This window comes from Ptychodera flava, chromosome 8 (genome assembly GCF_041260155.1).
Source record: "Ptychodera flava strain L36383 chromosome 8, AS_Pfla_20210202, whole genome shotgun sequence".
Classification (NCBI taxonomy): Eukaryota; Metazoa; Hemichordata; class Enteropneusta; family Ptychoderidae; genus Ptychodera; species Ptychodera flava.
The window spans coordinates 36,563,275-36,591,074 of NC_091935.1; the positions used below are offsets into that span (position 1 = coordinate 36,563,275).

The 27,800-nt window shown below is 41.5% G+C and overlaps 1 protein-coding gene across 2 annotated transcripts; it reads left to right on the top strand.

The window, feature by feature from the left end:
- Positions 1-410: 410 nt before the first annotated feature.
- LOC139139203 (uncharacterized) lies at positions 411-27,800 on the top strand. 2 transcript variants are annotated; one of them, XM_070708030.1, is made up of 39 exons: positions 411-525; positions 1,271-1,312; positions 4,167-4,327; positions 4,621-4,860; positions 5,083-5,235; positions 5,487-5,676; positions 6,087-6,351; positions 6,540-6,705; positions 6,989-7,174; positions 7,398-7,550; positions 7,685-7,829; positions 8,024-8,182; positions 8,632-8,756; positions 8,987-9,154; positions 9,412-9,761; positions 10,025-10,207; positions 10,412-10,568; positions 10,695-10,808; positions 11,106-14,478; positions 14,919-15,118; positions 15,334-15,495; positions 15,824-17,398; positions 17,654-18,025; positions 18,208-18,333; positions 18,744-18,949; positions 19,252-19,378; positions 19,758-19,938; positions 20,081-20,265; positions 20,512-20,742; positions 20,898-21,273; positions 21,518-22,146; positions 22,404-22,713; positions 23,142-23,356; positions 23,584-23,988; positions 24,470-24,620; positions 24,916-25,104; positions 25,417-25,788; positions 25,943-26,247; positions 26,713-27,800. In XM_070708030.1, the coding sequence occupies exons 1-39, from the start codon at positions 474-476 to the stop codon at positions 26,824-26,826; spliced, it is 12,813 nt and encodes a 4,270-aa protein (XP_070564131.1). In that variant the 5' UTR covers positions 411-473; the 3' UTR covers positions 26,827-27,800. The 2 variants fall into 2 exon arrangements, with proteins under 2 accessions (XP_070564131.1, XP_070564132.1); XM_070708031.1 differs by lacking the exons at positions 411-525; positions 1,271-1,312 and adding an exon at positions 2,217-2,238.

The following is a 27,800-nucleotide window of genomic DNA, read 5'->3' on the forward strand; positions in this document are numbered from 1 at the left end:
TTATAGATCCTTAAAAAGACCCTAAAAAGTCCCTCTATTTTTAGGTTCCATTGTTCGTTGACTCTCTCGGGAATCTTGTCAGTGTCTTTCGTTTTCTTCGTAGATGCTTGTTGCCTGACTTCAAAAGTCAGATCTGGAATGCTGCTCCGTTGTGGCTGACCTGGTGGTGTTCTAAATCAGAAGCCGTCTCCGTTTTCTGCCTCTGCAGCAGTTTTACTTAGAGGAATCGGATCGGCCTGAGATGATACACTCCCGTATATGTTAATTAACTAAATCAACAATGATTAGATCGGCGATAGGCCGGTATTTTAAGATGCGGTAAGCAGAAAATTTCCATTTGTATGTCAATCAGTGCTGATTGTGCATCACGACTTTTGAACTCTATTGTTTGATCGCAGTATATAAATGGCCACCCCTCTCGAAGACAGCACTATACCGCATCCTCGACGAGGAACGTGACGTGGCCTGCCAACATGCATCTGAAGGCGGTATTGTTCTGCGCCCTTGTAGGCACAGCTATAGCAGGTAAAGAAATGCTTCCTTTATTCAGAAATTGATCGATAATATAAGACTTTCTTTTTCCTCCGTTTGGACGATTTTTGAATTGGTGCCTGACTGTTGACATCGGCGATTTTTTCGAGTCTTTAGATTTGAAAGAGCAACCGATAGGTATTGGGGAGAGTAGCTGCAATAATTGTGACCCACGGGCCTTTGCCGTGTTGGCTATTCAGCCCCGGCCCAACATGGCAAACAAAGGTCCGTGGGCTATAATTATTGCAGCTCAGGGGAAAGGTCCTACAAAGAACAAAGAAATGTACTGCCTTGCTTGCCAATGGAAAACATTCGTGCCGTGAGATAGGAATCACTTCAACAATCATGACTTTTAGACATTAGCTACTTTTATTCCACTTTTCGACGCACCTTGCTTGGTTTAACAGCTGCACAGCTGATAATAATTATAATACACCAGCGCATTGGATGTCAAAACACGTCCTTCGGGGAAGCGGGAAAAAGTGAACGTCTCTCGATTGCAATGAATTTATGGAAACTGACTCAGAACTGCAGAACATTTATCTCTAGCGGATATTCACATGTCAAACGTGTTAACTTTTTATACAAACATCTGTATTCCGTTATCTCCACAAATTACTTAATTGTGTGAAGTCGATTAGACGTGCGTAAATCTGTCAATGTTATAATACCCTATGAATAGTATGATTAAGAATTAGTAGGCGAAATTCCAAAATCTCTTTCTCTATTTTTCAAACAGGTCCCCTGAGGTCCGATTCACGTTGTGCACGAGAGTGCACAGGTAAGTGGTGTTTTCTGTCAAACTTTTAGCGAGTGTTACAGATGGTGTGAAGTTGGCCAGTGATCACATCTGCCCAACCTATCGAAGTATTCGTGTTTCGGCCATAAGTTGGTGCACAGTCACATGTGATCCATTCCGCTCTCGGACTATGCGCCCATAGACGTGTGTACATATGCCTGAGAAAATCACACGAGACGAGTGTTTTTGAGGTATGAATTTTGAGAATACTGGGGAACGATCGACGGTTACATGATAGACGAACTTGCTACTTTTCACAGTAAAATCGAACGTCGAAGATGACATGGTGGCATAATCCATATAGGAAATAGCCATTTGGTTTCCTGACTTGGGTTTTTCTCAGGCATATGTACACACGTCTATGGGCGCATAGTCCAAGAGCGGAATAGATCACACATGACTGTGGTTGATGCCCTGCGCACAAAGCCCTAGTTTGCCAACTGATTATCTACCACACAGTTCAAAAGTCCGTCTTCAAATTTAATTTGCATTCTGTCGACAACCCTATAAAGTGCGGTCTTATTGGCTGACAATTCCTTGTTTGCGTGACGAATTAGCGACTGGTAAGAAAGAAACCTATTGATTGACTATGCAGTTTATCGTCTTTTGAAGTTCATCATTTTCCTACGCTGGATTCTCGTTTGTATGAATAGTTCTCCGAACAAATGAACATCGATCAAAGTTTCAAAGTTTCAGTCACATGACCGTGATGCGCGCGTTGCATCATGGTAACTCGAAAGATTCAAGATGGCGGGTGTTTTGATTTGTTTCGCGAGAGGTGCATTTAGACTTACGAAAGGAAACTGCGTTGCGTGGAAAGTGACGGCAAGTTGACGACAACTGAAGCTGTTCACTGAAATACGTTACATCGAGTCGTTATTTTCAATGTTGATCACATTTTAAATACGGTACAGTCTATTCAATTTTTCTTTCCAGGCATTATTTTCCAAACCTTTGTCATTTTCTATGCGTCACCGAACAACTCGGCGAGAACCCTTCGACGCATCGTATTATATGACCAGTCTGACTGTAGAGCTGCGAAATGTGGATTTGCAAATGTCCTTTTCTTGACTGAACGGGAAATATTAATGACGTTTACAGCTTTTTATGTAATCTTTGTTTTACGGGACCTTGCCCGCGAACACCGTTAGTACAAACACGGCCCCTCCGGCCCCATAAAGAACGAACTTAATGACGTACACTATCTACATGATCATGAACTTGCCCACTACTTCAACCAATTTTTTTTACCAAAGTTTTATTTTAACACTGAACTCGCGGTGTACCCAGCACATTTAATAGAGCAAGGCATGCATGTGAGTGGCCTAGCTTGTTTGTGGAATTACAGTATGAAACTACAGGCGACTAAATATGACCACATACGGAGGAAAGTACACAAGACGATGTTCCGCTGATTGCGAGATCTCGCGAGACTTTATGGTCGTGTGAAGATAAGAATGGACAGTGAAATTGATCCAAATGTTATCACACTTGTGTAATTGGTTTGTAAAGTTGTTCCAAAACTTGCTGCAGTATCAGTACTTGTAATTAACTTGAGGCAAAGAACAGACGGATGATAGTGTTGTTTCACAGCAGGCTTCATCTGTAATTGCTGAAGAAAAGCAATAAACCTGTCGGCCGGTAGGAACTGATTAGTGTCTATGTGTGGGATAAATGTTTCCTACAAGTGTACACACACTTGTATTTCAGTAGTGACCACGGCCGAGTATATGTTCAAAGTCGAGTTCTCGTACTATTCCCAAACACAGATAGTGCCCGTCTCCATTTCTGAGGATGACTTTCACAGCATGTCTTACGCTGATGACTTGCCAATGCCGGTCACCGCTGATATCTGTCGAAATGACTTTCCATCCACGTACATTTCGAGAACTTTCTCACGTACTACTTCTGGCGTATGTACACCTCTTTTCCCGCGGATTATGATTTTTTTTTGCACAAAGAACTTCGTACAGTGCGAAGACAACAAGAGTCTAATGACAACTAGACACTGACTTGGCTGTGACACTCAGGGTGGCAGTAAGGAATGTAATATGATTCTGCATAATATGTGAAGTGTACCGCAAAGTGTACTCCCATGGTGTGTGTTTATTAGGGGTCCATAAAAGCTCTCTGATTTTCACCGCAATTATAACAAGTCAGTGCAACTTCTAAGGCAAGTTTTGAAACAACTTTACAAAGCAATTACACAAGTGTGATAACATACTATCAATTTCACTGTCCATTCTTATCTTCACACAACAGTAATACATGCCCGTAGAAACAGGGTTCCAGCATAGTAATAGGGCCGTTCACAGTTTACGTCACTGTTCTCTCATTAATATGCAAAAATAAATATTTGTCCGCATTTTTAGATTACGCTTTTGAAAATTACGCATGCAAGAACGACGAAAATACATCTCAGTGGGCGACTGCTAGTGTAACAGTGAATACTACAAAACATATTCACGACTCAGAGTACAAGCTGCAAAAACAGCCACGCATGCAACATTGATAAAATTTGTCCGCATTTCAAGCTGCGTGTACGATGTCGCGCGCGTACAGCTATATTTAGTAACAAACCTGTAACCGTGAACAAGGCTATACAAGTCAAACTTTGTATGGAACTAGAAAAAGTGCAGAACTGAGCAAAGATTGCAACTTCATATATTTTATGCAGTGTTTAACGTAATTAGCGACTTGTCCTGTTTTACGCAGTTTGTCCTGTGTTGCGAGAACATGTCCACTGCGAACCACCTATTCTCGCGATATCTTGGAATGTCTCGCGCGGTTCAGAACATGGTCTATTGAGTTAAATCTGTTACTATTCAACCTACAGACGAGAGCAACCTCAGGTATGAGAATGGATTGACATACAAATACAGATACAGCACAATATCATCAAGTCTCATCAATGGCACATCTAACGATCAATCTGGCTTCCAGATCAACGCTGACATTGAGATTGAAGTGCTCAGCAAGTGTGACATGAGCCTCAATGTAAGTTAATTACAATATGTGATCATCGAAAATAGATGCATTAGTAAATAGTATGCATTGCCGTATGATGAACTAGTATCTGTTGAGCGTGTTTCTTTATCTTTTCAGAAATTAAGAAAATTATGCTATACTTAATTTCCCAATACTAATATTCAAAATCCAACGTGTGCACTTGACATGATAATACTGTTTATTTTAAAAAATGTTGTAGATATTTTCTCACAACATGCTATGATTTATTATGAAAATTGAGTGCATCATTTCTCACTCTAAATGGCCCTTATTTCTTACAGCTCAGAAATGTCAGGATCGAAGAAGTGTCTCCAAGCAATGAGATGCTCAACTCCGACAGAGTAGAATTCTTCAGGAGGACCCTGGAAGAGAAGCCGCTTGCTTTCTCCTTCCAAGATGGTGAGATCCCTGAAATCTGCCCTGACATGGAGGAGCCATCTTGGGCTTTGAACATCAAGCGTGGTATCCTGTCTCACTTCCAGAGTTCCTACTTCAGGAAGCAAGAAAAGAGTGCAATTGAGGTAATGTGAAATCATGATATGGACAATGGAAGGAAAATTTATATCGAAAGATTGTGGATTGAATTTTGTGTTTCAAAGCTAGAACAGACTGAAAGAATACAAGTTAAAGAAATTACAGCGCCCTGACTTCAGAAAGGAAAAAACAAAAACAAACTGAGATAACTCTTGGCTTACAGCTAGCATAACATTATTACTTGACTTATAATCTTTGTATTGTTGCAGACTGATGTCACCGGTAGCTGTCCAACAAAATTCATTGTGGAGAGAGGTTACTATGGCTCACAAACCATCAGAAAGTCCAAGGACTTTATGGGCTGCAGTGACCGCCATCACATTGAATCAGCTATTCAGAGCAGCATCTACGATCCCCTGGCTGTAAGTATCAGTAGATGCAGTTAGCAAATTACTTTAGTCTAGATTGTTATCAAATGTCTCAGAAGCAATATTGAACCTATTTGTATTGTGGCAAAGACATTCTGTTTCCTTCCCCAAATAGATAAATAACAGAGAGAGATGATAAATGAACAACTGTGGAATCTGCAAATGTAAAGGAGAAAACATTTTGCATAAGATCTTTGCAAACTTTTCAAAAAATTAAAAAATCAACTTCCTTTTATTAACACCAGCCAACCCAGTCCCTGGTAAGCAGCAGCCAAAACTGTGACCAAGTGATTGAAGATGACCGTGTTAAGAGTGTTGCTTGCAAGGAAAGCCACATCAGCCGTCCATTCGCCAACCATGAGAATGGCGCCCTCACCAAGATCAGGACAACTCTTGAATTCTATGACATTGCCCGCAGGACAAGCTCTGCTTACAGTAAGTGTACTGTATTGTCACAACTGGTTATGTTTGTGCTTTTCAAAAAAAAATGGATTAGAGCAGTGCTTTTTCTCAAAGAACTCCTTTACCTTTTCTAGAACTCTATGTATTGATAAAACAGACTAAGTGAACCCTGGTAACAGTAACATGACAAGGAACCCTTTTAATAACTGGCTTTAAACTAAAAAGAAATGGTTTCGTTCAATTTTTGTTGGTAAAAATCATTGAAGGGAAGTGATAGTGTACTGTCGTGGGTTTGACGTCTTGTCCATGGAACAGGTATCTTAAGTCTAAGGGGGATGTATGAATTCATGTGTTGATGCAAGTAGTCACTGAAAAGTAACTCCCAACAGAATGATCAAAAGTCGTACAGCAATTTGCTAATTATCCTGATATTTATTTCACAGAGCTTGAATCTCAGGTCCAGACACGCAAGACACTGCTGTTTGACCACAAGCCAAAGACCGAGACCGAAAGCGAGGATGAGTCAAGAGTTGAGGAAGTTTTGGATGAGATCTGCCGTACCGTCCGTGATGATGTCCGCCCAGAGACTGCTGAGCAGTTCACCAAGCTGGTTTTCAGAATGCGCAAGCTTAAGTCTAACAGCCTCCACAACATCCACAGACACATCCAGGAAGGCAGAATTTGTAACTATCAGAAGGACAAGATTGAGTGAGTAAATCCTCTTTGAAATAATTGAAACCATGCTTTTTAATCACTTGGAGTAATTAAACAAGGCTTTGAAAATGAGCAAGCTAAAACAAACAATAACGTGATTTTGTTTCATATTAAAATAATGTAAATATTACTTATTCCCTTTTTACATCCTCTTTACCCCACCCCTTTTGTTTTTTTTGTAGGAAATTCTTCATGGATGCCATCCCAATGATGAGCACTACCGCTGCTGTAACTTTCATGACAGAAAAGATCTCCTCAGAGGAAATCAAAGGCGTTGACGCTGATATGTGGCTCCTCTCACTGTCATTCATCACCCACCCAACCAAGGAAATGATCAAGGAAGTTAGAGTAAGTGTGCATTTCCCGTGTGGAGATCTTTAAGACAACATTTTTTGTTATCAAATATGAAGATCAATGCAACAATAGATGAATAATATCTACTTTCCTAGTGAAGGAAATTCATGTGAATAGTACTACTAAAATGAGTTTTTGGTCAAAAATTTTTATACTTGTCTAATGTGAAAAAAAACCATCAAATTTGAAATGGTATTCTATCTATTCACATTGTTTAAGATTCACAGTGTTTTTGGTCTTCAAGCCATGCTAATGTGTAATTTGTGTGCATCCACAGGAACTGGTCCAGTACTCCAACCCACGCCGCAGCACCTACCTTGCTATCTCATCGATGATCCACAGATACTGTGAGTCTGAGGAGAGAGACTGCTTGAAGGATGACGAAATCACCTCCACACTCAGACTTTTCGAGGAAAACCTCGGCTGGAAGTGCTCTGCCAGAAACACAGATGATGAAGAGAAGGTAAAATCTATGTTACATCTGTAATACTTTTTCCTTTTCTACCATCTCTTTTCTTAGGAAAAAGAGAAATTCAAGTGATTTCTGTTTTGTAAAGAAATATTTGTTTTCTTCAATGGAAACTTGTTATCTCATTGCCTGGGAATGAATTCACAGACTAAACATAGACTGCAGTAATACAAAGTCTTTCCATTCATGCTCATTTGGTGTATCTATTTTATCCCAGATTCTCCTGTCTCTGAAAGCTCTTGGCAACTCTGGTCAGATCAGCAGCGCCACCAGTGTTTTGACTCGCTGCTTCCAGGAGGAGGACAACTCCATTGAAATCCGCCTTGCTGCCATCGAGGCTTTCCGTCGCATGCCATGTGAAGTTGAAGGAGTAAGTTGAAGATTAACTTTAACCATACAGACTTCCCTTAGATTTTGGTATGAACCTCAGCTATGACTTTCTATTTGATGTTGTAATAAGGAATGTTTTTTTCTAAAGAATTTGTTACCTTTGTCTGTTCACAGCGTGAAGAACAGATGAAAATGCTTGAAGACATCAAGGGCAACACTGAAGTCCGCATTGCAGCCTACCTGGCAGTTATGAAGTGTCCAACCCCCAAAGTTCTTAAGAGAATCCATGCAGTCCTTGAGAAGGAAGAAATTAACCAAGGTGAGTGTCTGGCAGCTCTTTTAAACTAAAAAAAAATCTGGAGATGGAAGTGCCTTCACACATTCCCTTCTGAGTGAATTGCAAAGTGGACTTCATCAAAAATTCATTCAATGATACAGAACTTATGTCAAAATGCGTCCTGAGACTCACAGGAATACTTCATAATGACAGAGCTGTTTTCCATTTCCACACAGTTGGATCATTCATGTGGAGCCACCTGAAGGGACTGAACAGCACATCTGACCCACTGAAGCAGGACATCCGCAAGATGCTTGAAGACACAAAACTGATCAGAAACTACAACAAGGATCCAAGAAAATTCTCCCGTGCCTTTGAGGGATCTCTCTTCTCAGGTGAGCCATTCAGTCATTATTTGCTTTAACAAAACGGGGGGGAAAAGTCTTAAGATAGTATGTGCCTGCAAATAGAAAGCCTTAAAAGTTTTACTGAAAATTCTTTTGAGGAAACTTTCAATGATTGTCATTCAAATCAAGAAGAAAAATTTTGGGGTACCCATGCAAACTTTTAAATTATGGGAACCATCAACTAGAATTGACTTAGTTTGCGATTCAAAATCATCCCTGAGGTATTTTAAAATTTAAATTTTTCATTTTCACAAAAATTAATGATGAAAAACCCACTCTAAGAGCTTCAAAATGAGCCAACACAATTGGTAGATCAAAAAAATATTGAAAAATAAGGGAGTCTGAATAGCTGTCCAACATTCTACCTTAAAAACAATTATTTTGTGTACTATGGAATGTGATATCAGTTTGATATGATTATTTTATATCTCCTGCAGAGGATATGAACCTTGGTGGCACTGTTGAGAACCATCTGATCTTCTCTCCTGAATCCTGGATCCCACGCTCTGGAATGATGAACCTCACTGCTCAGGTCTTTGGCTACTCCATCAATCTCTTCGAGGTAAGTCTTCCAACCATTCTATTTTGCAGACATTGTGTTATAACTGACATCAAATCAAACAGGAAGACTTATTAATTCCTAGATAAACATGCGACTGTCATCAGTAATGCGATGGTACATATATACATGTACATTTTACGACAGCATTAGATGACTGAAGAAGGATGTCTGTCTGTCAAGCTCCCCCTTTCCACTGTAACTTACTGTATGTGTGTCTTATTCTCCTGTAGTTTGGTGGCCGCATTGAAGGATTTGACTACTTGTTGGAGAAATTCTTTGGACCAAAGGGATACTTCCCAGACAACAACCTCTTGGAAATGGTCAAGGCCCCAGAAATGGACGCTCGTCAGAAACGCTCTGCTATCAAACCCAGCAAGCTTGAAAATCTCCACAACAGGGTGAGTTTTAGCTTCCTTACTCCATCACTGCTTTTGTATGGTTTGTCCGTTAGATACTAGTATTACATAAGCGACAAGTAAAGTTTACAAAATGTCACTACTTTGTGAGCTATCCAATCTCGAAAATTAGATCTGTACATCTGCTAATGAAGAACAGGCAGAAAATCTATTTATTGGGTGTGCTCTATAATATAATTTAATGTCAAAATTTCTTTTCATGCCACTCAAAGTAAATTTTTTGGTCTTTTTTTTTTCAGTTTGATGCTAAACAACCCAACAGTCCCAAAGGCTCAATGTACATGAAGATGTTTGGCAATGAGCTGAGCTCTGTTGACTTCCAAAAGATTGATTGGCTTAAACCAGAGAAGGAATCTGTCAACCTCCTTGAAATGCTGATCAAGCTGTCCAAGGAACAGACCAAGGAATTCACCAAGAACATGATCCTGATGGAGAGTTCATTTGACACCCCAACCATCATTGGTTTGCCACTGAACTTGGCTGTCAACAGCACTGCCTCCATGAACCTGAAGGTCAGCGGCAAAGCTGATCTCCGCAAGGTCATGGTTTCCCCAAGAAGCTTAAACATCACTGGAGCCATCCGCCCAAGGTATGTGTTTATTCTTATCTCTACTTAAATCAATAATGGTGTCTTTTCACTGCCTTGTCCATAGTTGTAAAATTATAGGGCAAGTTTTTCATTATGTTAAGCATTTTTTTTTTCATTCTGGATAGACAAAGATGAAAAAAATGATTCCAACTACATGGAATTTGCCAATATAGAGGCAATATTTTAAGATTGCTCTGATTTTTTAACGTTAGGAAATTGTATGATTCCCTTTAACAAAGTTTTCTTTTCGTTTAAACATCTAGTGCTGTCATTGAAGTCAGCAGTGAGATGAGCCTGTCTGCCTTCGTCGCTCACAGTGGATTGAGAATGGTAACTCGCATGCACTCTTCAACAGCCCTGGATGGTAGCATCTCTCTTGACAGCAGCGAGACCTTCAAAGTCAAATTCAACGTCCCCGACAACCGCCTAGACATCATTGACGTCAGGTAAGGAATAACAACTTTCATCCACATCCACCAATTTTAACGCTGTAGCTTGTCAAGCTAACTACCATCGTGGTTTCGGCACAGTGCAAAAAGTTACAACAACCTGACCTCAACAGGAATTGTATGTTTAGGGGACAATGCAAGGACATCTAGGACAATTTGTGTATCATATTCCTAATGAAATTTTCCCTTTTAATCTTCCAGCAACAAATTGTACCTTGTGAATGCTGAATTCCCGATGGAAATTGCAGGCATCACTGAGAACTACCGTCAACACAGCAAGTGTACTGGACACATCGTCGAGAAGTGGGCTGGTGTCAGACTGTGCGGTGAACTGAGATACCCCAATGCATCCCAGAAGGTGAGTTTCATTACATCAATTCCATCCTTTGTAATGAAGTTAAAGTTCCATGAAGTTCTGTAGCCTTATAAAACTTGAATCCAGTAATCTCAGTCTGCTCATAATATGTTTTGTTGTATCCTGCAGCTTGACACTCCATACTTCCCATTGACTGGCCCAGTCAGCATGAAGGTCACTCTCGACAAGGTCGACCCAACTCTCAGTTCCTATGAGATGGAAGCCAAATATCAAGTCCAGAGGGTAAGTTGAGTCACATTGCTTTGCAAAGCAATACATTATTTTTTCTCCCATGTAACAAGACCTAGAGACACCAACAATCTTGCTACTCTGCAGTACTCCTAGTTACCACAAACAAAAAAATACCCCCTCCCCCAAGTACAGTGGATCCAATCCAATAGCATATTGTGTTTAAGAAATATCACAGTCACATTGACATAAATTAATTCATATATGCATGATAAACTTACCAAATTGATAAAACAGAAGAATTGGAAACTAACCAATATTCATTGCGTTTACTTTTTTCTTTTTGAACAGAAACGTGTCAATGCTAAGACTGAAATTAGTGATGTTCTCCGCTTCATGATTGGTACTCCTGGCACTCATATGCCACGCACCCACTCTGTTGACGTTGTCTTGAACCGTGCCCAAAAGGCCCTCAGTGTTGACCTGGTCAGCCTGGACAAGAAAGTGTTCATCCAAACCAAGATGGTCAACGAGAGCGACATCAAGAGACTGGAGCTCAATGTCAACTACAACAACATGATGCAGTACACTACCAGTGCTGAAGTTGTCATTGATAGAGATGAAAACAGCAAGCTGGTCAAATACATGCCAACCATTGAAGTCCGCCTGCCCAATAGAATTGGAATGACCCTCTCTGGTACATTCAGCCATGAGCCAGAACGCAAACTGGAAGCAGATGTTACCTACGATGGAATTGGAGGAAAGAGCCGTTTTATTGGCAAGGTGTTAAATGAGACCGACATGAAGAGCCTGGCCCTTAGCGTTTCATACAACGATGGCACACCATACACCCTTGAGGCTGAAGTTGGTCTAGATAGAGGCTACCAACAAATCCGTTTCAGACCATCTGTTGCAGTCAGCTTCAACAAGAGAAATATGCGCATGTTTGGTGCCATCACCCACCAGACTGAACGCAGCCTAGATGTTGACATGACCCTGCGTGGTGTCAGAGAAGAAGACATGTCCCTCACTGCTAACATTGTTGGTGAAAAGTGGCGCAGCCTCAATACTGCGGTTACCCTCAAAGGAATCAAGACTGAAGACATCACCTTCAGCTCTGCCATCAGAAACGACATGTGGAAGAGTTTTAATGTTGACATGTCCCTTACTGGCCTCACCGCTAGACCAATCTCCTTCAGCAGCGACATTGAAGGTGAGAAATGGAGCCGCCTCAAGGTTGAGTCCAGACTTGGAGGAGTCAGGGAAAACGAGATTGTCTTCACCAGCACCATCACCGGTGAAAAGTGGCGCCGCCTTAATACTGCAATTACCCTCAAAGGAATCAAGACTGAAGACATCACCTTCAGCTCTGCCATCAGAAACGACATGTGGAAGAGTTTGAATGTTGACATGTCCCTTACTGGCCTCACCACTAGACCAATCTCCTTCAGCAGCGACATTGAAGGTGAGAAATGGAGCCGCCTCAAGGTGGAGTCCAGACTTGGAGGAGTCAAAGAAGACGAGATTGTCTTCACCAGCACCATCACTGGTGAAAAGTGGCGCCATCTTAACGTAGACATGGCCCTGAAGGGAGTTAGAGAAGATGACTTGGTTTTGATCTGTGATGTCACTGCCAACAAGTGGTATTCCCTCGATGGTAGCATCGCATTGAAGGGAGTCAGAGAACGTGATATTACCTTTGCTGCAAACATGGAGAACCAGCCGTGGACAAGACATGACAGCACCTTCACTCTGAAGGGTGTTAGGGACCAAGACATTGTCCTCCAAACCTCTGTGAGTGGTGAGAAGGGACGCAACTTGGATGGCATGATGACACTGAGAGGTGTCAAGAGCAACGACATCACTCTCTCCACCAGACTGAGAGGCGACTACATGAGCTTCTTTGAAGGAAGTGTCACATTGGCTGGCATCAGAAAGGAAGAAATGAGCCTTAGCACTACCCTGAGAGGTGAGATGGGCAAAGAATTCTATGGCACTGTCAACCTGAAAGGCATCAGGAGAAATCCTATGACTCTGACAACTTCCCTGAGTGGAGAGCCTTGGAAGAAGTTTGAAGGTGACATCGAATTTACTGAAGTCAACAAAAAGGGTATGCGCCTGAGGACCGTCATCAATGGTGAGAAGTGGACACACCTGGATGGCAGCATTATTCTGACAGGTGCCAAGGAAAATGAAATCAGCCTCACCACAAACATCGACAATGATCCATGGCGCTCACTCAACGGTCAGATCACTTTGAGAGGAGTAAAGGAAAGCGACATCAGTCTGACTGCTGCCATGAATGGTGACTACATGCGCAGTTTCAACGGCCGCTTCCAGTTGAGAGGCATCAGAGAGAGGGATATCAATCTTGATACTTCCATCAGTACTGACAAAGAGAGCAGACTGAATGCTGAGATGACACTCAGAGGCATCAAGGAACGCAAAATCAGTTTAAGTACAGACATCACCGGTGCAAAGTGGCGCAGCCTGAATGCCAACCTGGCCCTCAAAGGAGTTACAGAGCGTGATCTCAGTCTTGACACCAACGTTGAAGCCGAGAAATGGAGTAGACTGGACACAGACCTTACCATCTCAGGTATCAGAGAACATGACATCATCTTTAGCAGCAAAATCCATGGCGAGAAATGGCGCAGCCTGAATGCCAACCTGGCCCTCAAAGGAGTTACAGAGCGTGATCTCAGTCTTGACACCACCGTTGAAGCCGAGAAATGGCGTAGACTGGACACAGACCTTACCATCTCAGGCATCAGAGAACATGACATTGTCTTCAGCAGCAAAATCAATGGTGAGAAATGGCGCAGCCTGAACGCCAACCTGGCCCTTAAAGGAGTTACAGAGCGTGATCTTAGTCTTGACACCAAAGTTGAAGCCGAGAAATGGAGTAGACTGGACGCAGACCTTACCATCTCAGGCATCAGAGAACGTGACATTGTCTTCAGCAGCAAAATCAACGGTGAGAAGTGGAGCAGCCTGAATGCCAACCTGGCCCTCAAAGGAGTCACAGAGCGTGATCTCAGTGTTAACGCCAAAGTCGAAGCCGAGAAATGGCGTAGACTGGACACAGACCTTACCATCTCAGGCATCAGAGAACGTGACATTGTCTTCAGCAGCAAAATCAATGGCGAGAAATGGAGCAGCCTGAATGCCAACCTTGCCCTTAAAGGAGTTACAGAGCGTGCTCTTAGTCTTGACACCAAAGTTGAAGCCGAGAAATGGCGTAGACTGGACACAGACCTTACCATCTCAGGCATCAGAGAACGTGACATTGTCTTCAGCAGCAAAATCAACGGCGAGAAATGGCGCAGCCTAAACGTGGACATGTCCCTAAGTGGAGCTCATGAGTCAACATTCTCCCTTCAACATGACCTTGCCATGGAGTGGATGAGGAGTCTGGAGGCAAGTCTCAGAATGGATGGCCTTGGCAAGATGCTGGAAATAAATCACAAGCTGGTCAACAATGAAGCACTCAAGCGTTTTGAACTGGATATCAACGCCAACAATGAAAAGAGGTACACCACCAATGCTGAGGTAGCCATTGATGAAAGAAATGGGATGGTACAGTACTTGCCAACATTTGAAGTCCACCTTCCCGAAAACAAGAACTTGATCTTGAGAGGCAGTGTGGGATACCAACCCAAGCGTGCCATTGACATCTACTTCACTCTCTCAAGATCTGGTGCCGTTGAAATGACTCTTGAAGGTGGGTATTGATACAAATATTGTTGAGAACAGAAATTATATTTATAGTCTGCTCTTGTAACTTGCATGATAAGTATTTTGTTATTTTCGTTATGTAAAACAAAGACATTGTCTTATTCTTTTCCCTTAAAGTATGATGAAGTACAAAATATAAGCATTGCCAAAATAGTACATTATATACAATATGCAGTGTCACTTTTAATGATTGTATTCTATGGCTGACTAAACTTGACTAAACTTCAGTCAATGATGGCATTTAAACCAGACATACTAATTGTTGAACACTGAGTGTTTCCAGAGAGGACTTTGAGAATAGAACAAGGAACATCTGCCAGAAAGATCAGAAATTCTTGAAAACAATAATAGAAAGTAACGATGTGGATTTTAACTTTGCCTGTCCAGTTTTCTCAACAGTGGCTGATTTGTCTCTGTTCATTACAGGTAACTTCCTGAATGAAAACAATGAGAAGTTCAACACTGCAGTGACTTTCACACATTCCAAGATCAATCTGGCTATCAGAGACATCTTCCAGCACACCAGAGAGATCTTGGGCTCTGACTTGGAGATCGAATACACCTTGGCTGGCAAAGCAACCCAGACCATGCGTTTCTCAGATACCATTCGCAACAAAACCACCGAGGTTAGTTTCTTAGGCATTATAGGCAAATAATGGAAATTCCTCGCGCTAGTGTTGATCTACATCGGATTTGCCATGTTGAAATTTGGAATGAAGAAATGGTAGAGGGAAATTGTCTCCAACATATGACAATATGGCCAGTCAGTAAGTAGAATAAGCATATTACCAATGCTCTATCTCTCACAATATTGACATATTCTCTGTGCATCTCTTCTCAGGTAAAGCACAGCTATGAATATGACAGCAGTATGTTCCTGTCTCAATGGCCACAGTACAACTTTGAAGGTCAACTCGCTGTATCAGGTGCTGCACGTCGTGAGGGCAGTGTTGATTTGACTGTCTGTTATGGTGAGAGAACCTGTCAGGATGACGACAAGAAGGTAAGGGGCAGATGACTGATTCATAGCATTTACTATTCCATCTGTTTGAGAACAAGCAATTCCTTACACTCATCAATAGGCCAAACCCGGAATTCGAATCAACCACGGTACAAACAAAGCCATGTGCGCAAACGCGCACAGACGTACGTGTATTTCCATACGCATTCAGTACACATGTGGGTTTGTTTGTACCGGCATCACGTTATTATTTGGGCGTACTGAGTATGTAGAACGGCATACGCATTGCATCCTTTTTATTCTGGAGGAGAACCATTTTTCATGATGTATGGTAGCTAAAGACACTTCTTGTCTTGTTATTTTTCCACAGATCACCTTCAGCATTAGCATGAAGAATGAGAGCAATGTCTACGTCAACAAGGCTAGTGCTGCCATGGCTTTGGCACACAAGGGTTCCGATCTTGACGTCAGCATGGACATGAGCCATGAGAACACCGATCACTTCCTGCAGACCCAAGCCAGCATGAACTACAAACCAGGACGCCGTTGTGGCATGCTGGTTGAACTCAGAAACAACACCCATGACTTGAAGAAGCTGACTGGTGAGATCAGGATCAACTGCCTGTCCAGTGAGATATCTCTGACACAAGACTTTGAAGAAGTCAGACCAAAGAACTACAAATCTGACACCGTCCTGCAGTTGGACTCTAACACCAAGTACAGTATTGAAGCTGAGTACAACAACAACACTGATGAGTTCAAGTTTGACCATGATGGCAAAGTTCTCCTGAAGAGCCAAGAACACAGCATTGTCCTTCAAGGCAATGGATTCAGAGATGAGAAGAAGATGAATGGAGAAGTGGAGTTCAAGTATGCACCAAGCAGAATCATCTCATTCAGTGCTGAGTACAAGAACAAGAGCAACAAGAGAAGGAACAGCCGTGAGGCCACTGTCAGGTTTGACACTCCCTTCCGTCTCTTCCGTGACATGCAGCTGACTGCCAGCCTGGACAACACCGATGTTTTGTATGAGAGTGAAGTTACACTGCAGTATGCTCCAAGCAAGACTGTGTCAATGCAGGGTCGCTACCAGAATGCGGGTGATGAAGCCCTCAGCCGACATGAAGTTGAGGTTTCCTTCAACATCCCAAGACGTGAAATCCACATCTTCACCTATGTGCAGAACAGCTCCAGAGAATATGAGTTGGGCAGCCAGTTCAAACTGATCCCTGAGTTCGGTGACAAGAAAGAGCTTACTTTCGCTCTTGGCTATGGTAACTACACTGACAACACCAAACTCCACCACGAAGTCTCCATGGAGGTAAGCACCAACAGCCGCAACATCCTCGCTGAATTTGGTGTGGAGAAATCCGAGCGTGGATTCGTCACCGAGACACTGCTGAGATGGAGCCCTGAGAAGCAGATGATCTTCACTGTCAACCTGGACAACAAGAGCAGCAGAAGACAGACTGAATTTGATGTGAGTGTGAACTTCAACCACCCAAGTCGCCAGGTCATCCTGGAACTGCACCATGAGAATACAACTGGCCACATCAACTCAAAGGTTGACCTGTCATGGGAGCCAACCAGCAAGATGACCACCGAGCTGAACTATGACAAGAGAAGAGCCGAGGACAAGGATGAGCATACCACCAGGTTCACCATCACACACCCACAGAAGACCATGATTCTGAGCTTCAATCTGGCAAAGAATGAGCGCATGTTCAGCAACGAATTCGAAATGGTTCTTGACGGCAAGAGTCAGCTGAAGCTTGGCAGTGAGTACCACAATGAAACCGACAGTCGCAAACTGAAACATGACATCATCGTTGACTTTGAAAGCGATATGGTCTCAGAAGACCCTGTTCACTTTGAATTCCATGTTGACAAGATTGAATGGGAAATGAGCATGGAGAGCAAACTGACTTACCAGAGAGATCAAGAGGTAAGCCATTCTTCAAACATATAAATTCAGCATGCTAACTTGAAAACAGCAATGTTCTGATCCAAGATTTCAAAAACACTTATTCCACCTTTGCTGCAGAGAAAGAAGTTCATTTTGTCAAAAATATGTAATCAAATTAGTCAAGATAAATACATACATGTTGTGTTTCAGTGGTTCTATCTGTAGTACGTCTGTTTTATGTTTCTCATCTATGGTAATAACAATTTTTGTACTGCTCCAATTCTGTATTTGCAGATCGAGCTTGAGATGAGCCACACTGTCCCACACAAGACGGAGAGCAGCCAGCGCAATGAGGTCAACTTCAAACTGGACACTCCTCTTGAAAACAGCCACCCACTTACAACCATTGAGGTTGAGGGAAGCTGGGAACATAACTATGACAACAACGATGCCACCCACCACGCCGAAGTTGAACTGCAGTGGGGCCGCAAGCGCAGAAGCCAGAGGGTATCCATGCAGGCCGAGTACGAGCGCAAGATTGATGGAGACAGGAAAGAGCACAGTGTTGAGATGAAGGTGAAGCACCCAGTTGAGCTGCCTTTGATCCCCAGGGAACCAGAAATGAAAGTCAAGCTGGTCTCTACTCCAAACTCAAAAGAAAGCAAGGTGAGAAAAAACAGATCATTTTCTTCACTGTATTTTACCATGTTTGTCCATGTATGGCAGTGCAAGTACACATCAAAAATCAAGTTTTTTTAACCAGAGAACAGACATGCACAGACTCTTGCTTCCTCTCTGCTCATTGGTAAATTTTTTTAATTAAACGTCTTGTTTTGCTTTGCTTGCAGGTCACCTACCAGTGGTCCGATGATGTAGATCCAGCAGTTATTGAAACTGTCTATCGCAACTACACCACCTCATCCAAACTCCACCATCTCCTTGATGTGATTGTCAAACATCCAAATCTTGAGGAGGTGGGTGTCTGTATTTTCTTCACAACACAGTGGTTCATATGACATCCTAAGGACATTCTCCAATCTTGCTTGTTTCTCAGTCTGTGATGTTAATTTTTTTTACCCAGGAAAATATTTCCCACAAACATTTAATTTAATATATTTTATCTGCAAGTTTAAACAGTTGTTCCAATATGATTATATTCCTTTTGCTATTGATGTGAACAGTGTTGGACCAGGTATCAACTTCTATGGGACATCTGAGTTCTACGTGCTTAACAGAAAGTTTGTATGCTACATTCAAACAATATTGATACATGCCTATTGATTCCAGTGTGAAAAGTTTGACTACAAAACGTTTGCAACTATGTAAATTTACAACTTCAAGTACAGAGTGAGAAAAATGACCTTTTTATGTGCATCTGTTACAGGACATCCACCTGACCACTGAGACCAAACTCTTCAATGGACCAACTCTGCTCAACACCATGGTGTCTCTGATCTACAGCACTGACAAGCAGAAGACCCTCTTCTTCAGAGCTAAGGCCATGAACAAATCCGACGAGAGTGAACTCCGTTATGCTTTTGAAACTGAGCTGCGCCACCTGTACAACAACATTGATTTCGTTCTTGAAAGGTGAGTGTTTTTAAAATGTATTTGGTCTATGAAGTGTAATCCTGTCAATATGAAGGTTGTAGGTTCCTCACTCTAAAACTTTAAACCACCCTCTTTCAAAATTAAAGCCAGAAAGAAGAAAACAGGGGTCATTTGGTTCCAACCAAACTAATTACCTAAAAATACCAACATTTCATATCCAAATTGCTACATTCCTTATGTTAACGCCCATGAGGGACATTCTATGCTAAGTTTCCTTATATATATACAATATACCACTAAATATGATTTTGACCATGTAATTATTTTAATTTTGTTTGCAGTCAAATGGGCAACACCAAACAGAAGGCAGATGGACGTTTTGAAATGACTTACAAAGGCGAGGAGAAATACAACTCAGTGAAGTTCAATGGTGAAGTGAACAAGAAGGACAAATCTTTCTATGTCAAGGCAAGGAAATAAAACTCTTTTGATCAAACTGAAATTTCATCACAAAATTTTAGCACTATGGAACTTCAGCAAGACATTTAAATGTTAAAAATATAAGACCCAAGCTCCAGTTTGTCTGAAATGTACCTTCGTACAACGAAAGTTAATTACTGAATGTCATATTTATGTTTAGTACAAATGCATAACTAATTGTGCTTTTTATCTCATAGTTTCTGTGAATTTTTGATTTTATACATCTTGTTGACAGCAGAAATAAGTTATACTGACTGACAAGTGAAAATCTAAAACTTTTTTTGATCAGTGCCTATTCAAAGATAAGTTGTCGTCTTCTAATATCTGAAGAAATTGACCAAGTATAAATGTTTTGTTTGAATCACAGGCTGATATGCCAATCAAGACCATTGAAATGACTGGCAAGTTTGAGAACAGATCCACTGCTGAACACACTATCTACTACATGACTCTGGACAACAAATATGATGGCTGGAAGGAAGTGCACAGCAGCATTGACATCAACACCCAGGAACGCCTCTTTGAGGTCACAGTCCACCACAATTCTGGTAAGCAGCCTTCCTGGTCAGGAATTTTACACATGAAATTGCAGTTCCAGAAAGAAAATGATCTCGCCATTACATTTTGACTTCTCATTGCTTGTTTAACCAATTCCTTACTTCATTTATTTTTACTTTTGCATTCCTACAGAGAGACCTGAAGATTACATGCGCTTGACTGCCCAATTTTTGAACAGAACCGCTGTTGAAGTCAGAGCCCACCGTAACATCCTTGGTGAAATGATCACCGATGCTTTGATCTATGCCCGCCTCAACACCTCTGAGATCCTCCACACACGTATCCACTGGCGTCCTCAGATGCCACGTGAAGTCAAGGTAAATAAAACGACACAAAGTTAAAACTCACAATAAAACATCAGAAATTTTGACCTGCAGGCAGTAGCAAATTCATCCAGAAGCTCTACATCAGACATTGCTTGCTAAAAACATTTGAAATTCTGGATTTCATTGGCATTGCAGTCAAATAATAGGCCTACAGTGGTATAGTGAAATATGTCGTTTCTCAAATGTGCATTTCACCAGCTTCATGGCTCCTTATTTCCTTTGAAATTTATCAATCAGGAATTTACCTTGAAAGCTATTGAAAAGATGAACCAGACCCTCAGAGTTGAACTTGTTCACGCCCTGAAAGAGAAATACTGGGAGATGAAGTATAGCATTCAGGATGAGATACGTAGCCTCAACCAGGAGAGTGATGCCCTCCGTGAATGGGAGAAGGATTTGAACAAACTGGGTGAGGAACTCAAGAAGAAGGCCATGGAAGTGTATGATGATATGAAACCAGAGTACAAGGTGAGGTATTACTCGCAAATTACAAAATGAAAAAAACTGGAAAGAATGAACATGCAGAGTGTGTGTATTGGGACTCTCATTTGCGACTTTAAGTCTAGACAAAATGGTTTGGTTGAGAAGCATGTCATGAAGTGTTACCACCATTTGATTCACAGGAGAATTTGGAAAAAATGAAGCAGAAAATCCAGGACAAATATGAAGAAATCCGCACTGATATCACCAAGAAGTACAAGGAATTCCAAGAGCAACAGCTCAAGGAGATGAAGGAGACCCTGAAACAGAAATGGGATGAGGTCAAAGAGCAGGCCATTGAATACTATGATGAGGAAATCAGACCTGTCTGGAATGAAATCAAGGACGCCTTTGAAGTTGTCGCAGATCTGGCAAGAAAGGACTTCGAAGATATCAAGGAATTCTGGATGGAGAAGTGTGATGAGCTCAAGGCTATCCTGGAAGAACACACTGAGACTCTCAGACAAAAACTTGAAGACCTCAAAGCCAAGTTTGATGAGCTGTACGAAGATATGAAAGGTACATTCCTTGAAATATATGTTGATCTGTATAATTATCATTCACAGACACTGCTGTGTAAACAAATGGTTAACTTGGTCACTCTACTGAAGTTTGAATTGAGTGAAAGAGTGTGATAATGAACATGGAATTATGTGTGTGAATTTATGCGCTATGGTTTCTGATGTTCATTTGTCTGCATTCATTCAGTGCGAATTTCAAGTCTTGTTTGCTAACATTCTGTCCTCAATATGTCTTGTTGCAGAGAAAATGGGTGAGCTTAAGGCTGACGCTGCACTGAAAATCAAGGAGTACAGACAGAAATGGGAAGTGACCAAGGCAAGAATGGTGAATGCCACCACCCAAGCCATGAAGGCTATGGAAGCCAAGTGGAACGAGACCAGAGAATTGGCCATGAAGCAATGGGAAGAATACAAGGCAACTGCTGAGAAGATGTATGAAGAATACAAGGCTATTGTCATGGAGAAGTGGGAAGAGTACAAAACCAAATCCTTGGAAAAGTATGAGGAGTACAAGGCCATCGTCATGAAGAAATACGAGGAATACAGAGCCGTTGCCATGAAGAAGTGGGAAGAGGCTAGAGACAAGGCCCTGAAAATGTGGGAAGATGCCAAGACCAAGGCCCTGGCCAAGTGGGAAGAATACAAAGAAGAATACAAACCACAGATCGAGGATCTGAAACGTAGATACGAAAATGTCAGAGAGGTGATCAAGAAGAGGTACGAAGAGGCCAAGGAGAAGTTGGAGGAATACCTGGATGACATCAAGAGCAAGTTTGAGGATCAGTACAGAGAGATTTTGAGCATGAGAGAGGTCCAAGAGATCATGGAAATGAAGGCACTCAAGGATGTCCCACAAATTGTTGTTGAGGAGGTGAGTGTACAACTCTCTTGTCTTAATCAGTGTGGTAAAATTGAGGAAACTTGTGTGATTTGTGAATACTCACAATGCTCATATTCAATCATTGATAACTTTCTGGGAGTTCCATCATTGCATGCTTTCATCAGATAAAAGTTCAGTGGGACTTGTCCGTTGTTTATGGACCGCCCTATATCTACCTTTCTGATTAGCACTGGCACATTGAAAGGGAGTTGCCCTTAACTTTCCTGGGTATTGCTTCTCCATTTTAGGCCAAGTGGGCATGGAACTACTGGCAAGTGGAGAACAGCACCAAGGAGCTGTACCACAGAAGCATTAACACCACCATGAGACTCATCGGAGAGCTCAAGGAAGAACTGAAGAGCAAGTACATCCTCTTCCAACCCGAGAACGGCAACATCTTCATCACCATCCCACTGCCACTGAAACAACACAGTTTTGATACCCTGCCCGACATCCGCGGTACCTACCTGGAGATGTTCTACAACGTAGATGTAATGGACATGTACTACAGATACAAGCCATCCATGGATGTCTGGGACTGGATTCCACCACACAAGAGTGAGTCTTCATGCTTTTTAACATCAATAGTGCAGTTTGTGTATTAACCGTTACATTACCCACATTGAGTTTTGTTAAACGTTTCTTTTGTGCCTACCTCCGAAAGAATGGAATTAAATTCAAAATAAGTGCAAATTGTACCGTACACTAATTTTTAATGTTTCTTAGGTAAAAGTCTGTATGCAGTGTGTCAATAGACATTTAACAGATGTTGTATCAAATTCCATAGAACTTGTGAAAGATGGTACAACCTGCTAGTTCAGCCAAATTTGAGCATTCCATGATCTGCATGCACTGGTATATTTAGTCTGGTAAATATAAACTTGAACCCGTGGAAACCTGCAAAGTTCAGTCTCCTTGAGACTTGCAATGTCATACATATGTATCTGTCTGGTTCTCAATCATTATTTTCCTTTTAATCTGAACAGGCCACGCCATGGTTGCTGGCTTGCAACACTACATGACCTTCGACAAGAAATTCTATGAATTTGCTGGTGCATGCAGCTACATTGTTGCTAGGGACTTCATCGATGGAAACTTCTCTGTTGTTGTCAACTACGATCGTGACAGCGACGAGCCCATTAAGAACTCACTGACTGTCATCTCCCAAGACAGAGAAATTGAAATCCAGCCAGACTTTGAAGTAAGTGTTTCATCACCGTAGTTGTCAGGTTTAAAATTATCAAGTCTTTAAGAACCTAGATATTAAAGAACATTTTTGAGTTACATCAGGAATAATTTCCCAACATAGAACACTAGTGTTGTAAAGGATCATGAATGTACTAGACAATGCGATGCACACTACTTATTTGTGAAACTCAAAACTCAACTCAAAACAGTAACATTGTATGTGATACTTACCATCAACAGGTCAAAATGGACGACACCACAGTAGAATTGCCAATTCAACACAGAAACACCACCATCACCCGCGAGGGCAGCACAATCCGTGTCCACAACACCAATGGCGTTACTGTCATCTGCAACCTGCCACGTGATGTCTGCACGGTTGAGGTTTCAGGATGGTACTTCCACAAGACTGCTGGTCTTGCTGGCACCTACAACAACGAACCAAGCGATGACTTCCTGACATCTGACGGCAGTGTTGCCGACAACGCCGAGAATCTGGCCCGCAGCTGGGAAGTTGGCAAGCAGTGCAGTGACCACAGAAACAGAATTCGCAACTGTGACAACATCAGCGAGAGCCCAAGAGCTGAAATGTGCAACAAACTCTTCATGAATGATGCCTCCCCACTGAGGAAGTGCTTCGGTGTGGTAAGTTACAACCATGGTTGTTAACTATTCACAAGATCAGATTAAAGAGCCTTTTATTAAGGTAGTATGGACCTCAGAAGTGAAAGACTTAATGTTTTGTCAAACACTTGATGAAACTTTCCATCATACTCTTGCCATGTCAAGAATAAAAATCAGGTGTTACTGTCCAAAGTTCGGTATTAGAGAAACAAATTACCTGAGATTTCCTGACTGATATTTGAAATTCAAAATGGCCACCATATGTCTATCCATGTGTTAACTCTGTATGGGAAAATTAAATTGTTGATTTGAAAAAATTAAGATGGTGAAAATGTTTCGTTCTTTAAGAGCTTTAAAGTGCACCCCCACAAGTCGTAGGTCAAAAGAATATTATAAAAGTTTAAGAGTCAGAATACCTGTCCCCAAGGCGCATTCTACCTTAAAGCCCCACTAGTTTTGCCCGTGCACTAACCCTAGTATTTCTCATCTGCCTCGTTCGCAGGTTGATCCACTTGCCTTCAGAGAAATGTGCTTGAACGATCTTTGCAATGGCAACGAAGTTGAAACCGAGGAACTCCCATGCAACTCTGCTGCTGCCTACGTCAGCGAGTGCAAGATGCGGGGTGTGCCAATGTACATGCCCAAGACATGTGGTAAGTAGGCAGTCTCTCACTTCTCCATCTCTTCAAGGCATGCAAAGGCTCTGACCAACCACAAGGTGCCTCAAATAGATATCATCCCTGAAATAGAGCCGTACACAAAATATGAGAAAAAGTAATCTGCCAGTTGTCAGATACATAATTATGAATAATTTGTCAATTGGGAAGCTAGAACAGTAATCAAACAGTGATGGAATATCATGTATGGAATTTGAAGATATACTGAACAACAGTAGATCCCTCTTGTCTTATGCCTAATTCTCTATCCTTGCCTTTGTTCAACCAACAGTCTCATGCGAGAAACCAAACGGCGGCATTTTCCACAAGCACGAGAACATCAAATTGACCAGCACAAAGGACAACGTACCAAAATCTGCCGACGTTGTTGTCATTGTGGAGGAGAAGAAGTGCAATGAGGAGGTCACCAAGGAGCTGTCCGACTTTGTCCGCCAGTTGGATTCTGAATTCAAGTCCCAGGGTGAGTGACATCCAGTTGAGAGAAAAGTTCTTTAGTCCCCTTATGAATCACAGATGTAGCATTGTGTTGCAAATTCATGCAGAACCAATATCATTGAGAGATTTTAATTTACACTGAGTGAGACTTTTATCAGTTGGACATAGCAAGGTCCTGAAAATTTTGTTTAAATGTTAATAAATTAAAAAAAAGAAATTTGCTCTCGGTTTGTTTGATGAATAGATTTGTGTTTATCATTTGCAGTGACTCTTGAACAAAGGCATTAAAGGGAGAAATTGTTAAAAGCGGATTTTATTTCCTGTTTTCATCCATCAGGTCTCCAAGGCAACCGCTATGGTCTCATTGGCTTCGGTGGCGAAGGCGTCCACTCTGATGTCCACTCACACACCATCGACTCCAAACTCTTCAACAAGGCTAGAAAATTCCTACTTGGTAGCGACAGTCTCGTCTTCTCTGAGGCTGAGACCGCTAAGAACAACGATACCTTCAACGCCATCCGGGCTGCCACTGAGTACCCATTCCGCACTGGAGTCGCCAAGAGCATCATCCTGCTGGCCTGCAACGACTGCGGTAAATCAAGATTCCACTACGATGAAATCATCAACTTGCTGAGAGACCAGGGCATCAGTCTGCATGTCATGACAGACAATGGATTCAAGATCAAGAAATCATCAGTAGTTATCTATGGTGAGTGATGCTTCCAAATGCTAAAATGATGGGTCAAAAAACAAGAAGGGAGGACTAAAGCTTCTTTGCCAAAAGTAGATCATATCACCTGTAGAATGTACAGATAGAAGTAGTTTGGTTAAACACCTCTTTTCTCTTTATGGCAAAATACTAGGTGTGGATGCCAAGACTGTATTCACCAGCAAGGATGTGGACAACCCATTCGGTACCAAGGATCTCCGTGAATTTGTGAGAGGCCCAGACAACCAGTGCACTAGACTCGCCATGGCAAGCAACGGAACAGTCTTTGATGCTGGCCGCATGCACGAGAAAGCCTTCTCCGGCATCTTCTGTCCACGCATGGTTTTCACCACCAAGCCATCACCCTGCCAGATCTGTGAGTGTGTGGAAAACGTCTATGGCATGGGTAGCTCCATCTGCAGACCCTGTGAAGAGACAACACCAATCAGGCCAGTCAAGGTGAGTTTCTCAGCATACACCCATTTCATAACCAATATTTAGTGGAAGCCTCTTGTTATCATATGGTGCAAAAAAGCTAAATTGCAGTATACGTAATCGTAAAGAGAGGTAAAAATCATCAAATGTGATCCAAACACATTGACATTGAAAACTTCAACTCTAAATTTGAGAGAATCAACTTTCTAAGTTTTTGCTTGTTGAAAGGAACAAATAAATGAATATACATTTGGACAATTCTGGATGTATCAGTCATTGGCCTTATTCTATTTTTTTTGCAAAATTCTAAATTTACAACTCATAAAGATCAGCTTTTCCCTTTGAGCTGCCATATGCTATGTGTGCATAGGAAGAGAAGTTATTAATCAGCATAGGTAAATCAATGTTGGTTTCTTTATGTCAGTTTATATTTATTTTGACTGTTCTGAGAGTTTATTCTGTATTTTTTGTTTCTCTTTCCTATAACAGCTTCAGCCCAGCATTTCATCCTCCAGTTTGGAAGTCAAGAGCAGCAAGGAAGTGATCAAGGCTGAACTGAAGAACAAAAAATTTGATGCCTGGTTGAAGAAACAGAAGCAGTAAAGCACAACAATGCAACCTTTGCTCCCCCAGTTGACATGACATGATATACGCTAAAGGGCTTTTCCAAAGCCCTTTGTGGACGTTTGAACTGAAATTAGAACTTATAATTGCCAAGTTTTTCCCATTTCTTTGCCATCATTTTGTTGGGTTTTTAAAAACGGTCTTCAGAACACGGCTGTTTTCTTCTGCACTTTTCCCTCAGATCTCTCTATCGACAAAACGGCAGTTTAAATTTTACCCTTGTAAAAATTTCTTTGTAAGATTGAAATGATTAAAGCAATGCAATTATTTAAGAAAAAAGCAAAACTAACTTATAAATTGTGTTGTGTGTTAAAGTTGTTTTCATAGCTTTGGCAATGGAACTTGGAGGTGAGCTGAGGTGCACCATGACCTGTCACTCAAAAAACACCCAAAACAGAATAACAAGTTAATTTATCAGTACAGTGATCAATGGTGTGAAGTATCACCATAATTTTCATACAACATCCCAGTTGAATTTGCCACAGCTATAATTTCTAACTCCCCTTTGTGTTTTGTGACCCTACCAAGTGTATCATACTTTTCTGTTACAACACAATAAAGTGGTAGGGAAAGTTGCCAGAGCTTTCCTTCCTCAAATGCTAGCCACTAGCAATATTAGCTTGCTGCAGGCAGATATTTTATTATTTTTATCAGAAGTTTTTGGATGTGAAAAAAAAAAGGATGCAGCTACGACCTTCATAGCCACAGGTGAAACATTTACAGTAGATATCCTTTACAGAAATCTACATCAGTACTATTATATCTGAACTTAGTATATTTACTACCAAGGTATTTTTTTCCAAGTCTGTGTGTTTTATGGAGAACCTTTAAAACTCTAAGATGTTTTAACTTTAACCCAAAGAGGAACTGGGAAATTTGACTGATGGGTGTGAGAAATATTCTGAAGCATTAAGTAAAGCAATGTTAATAAAATTATGCGAATTTGAACTCTA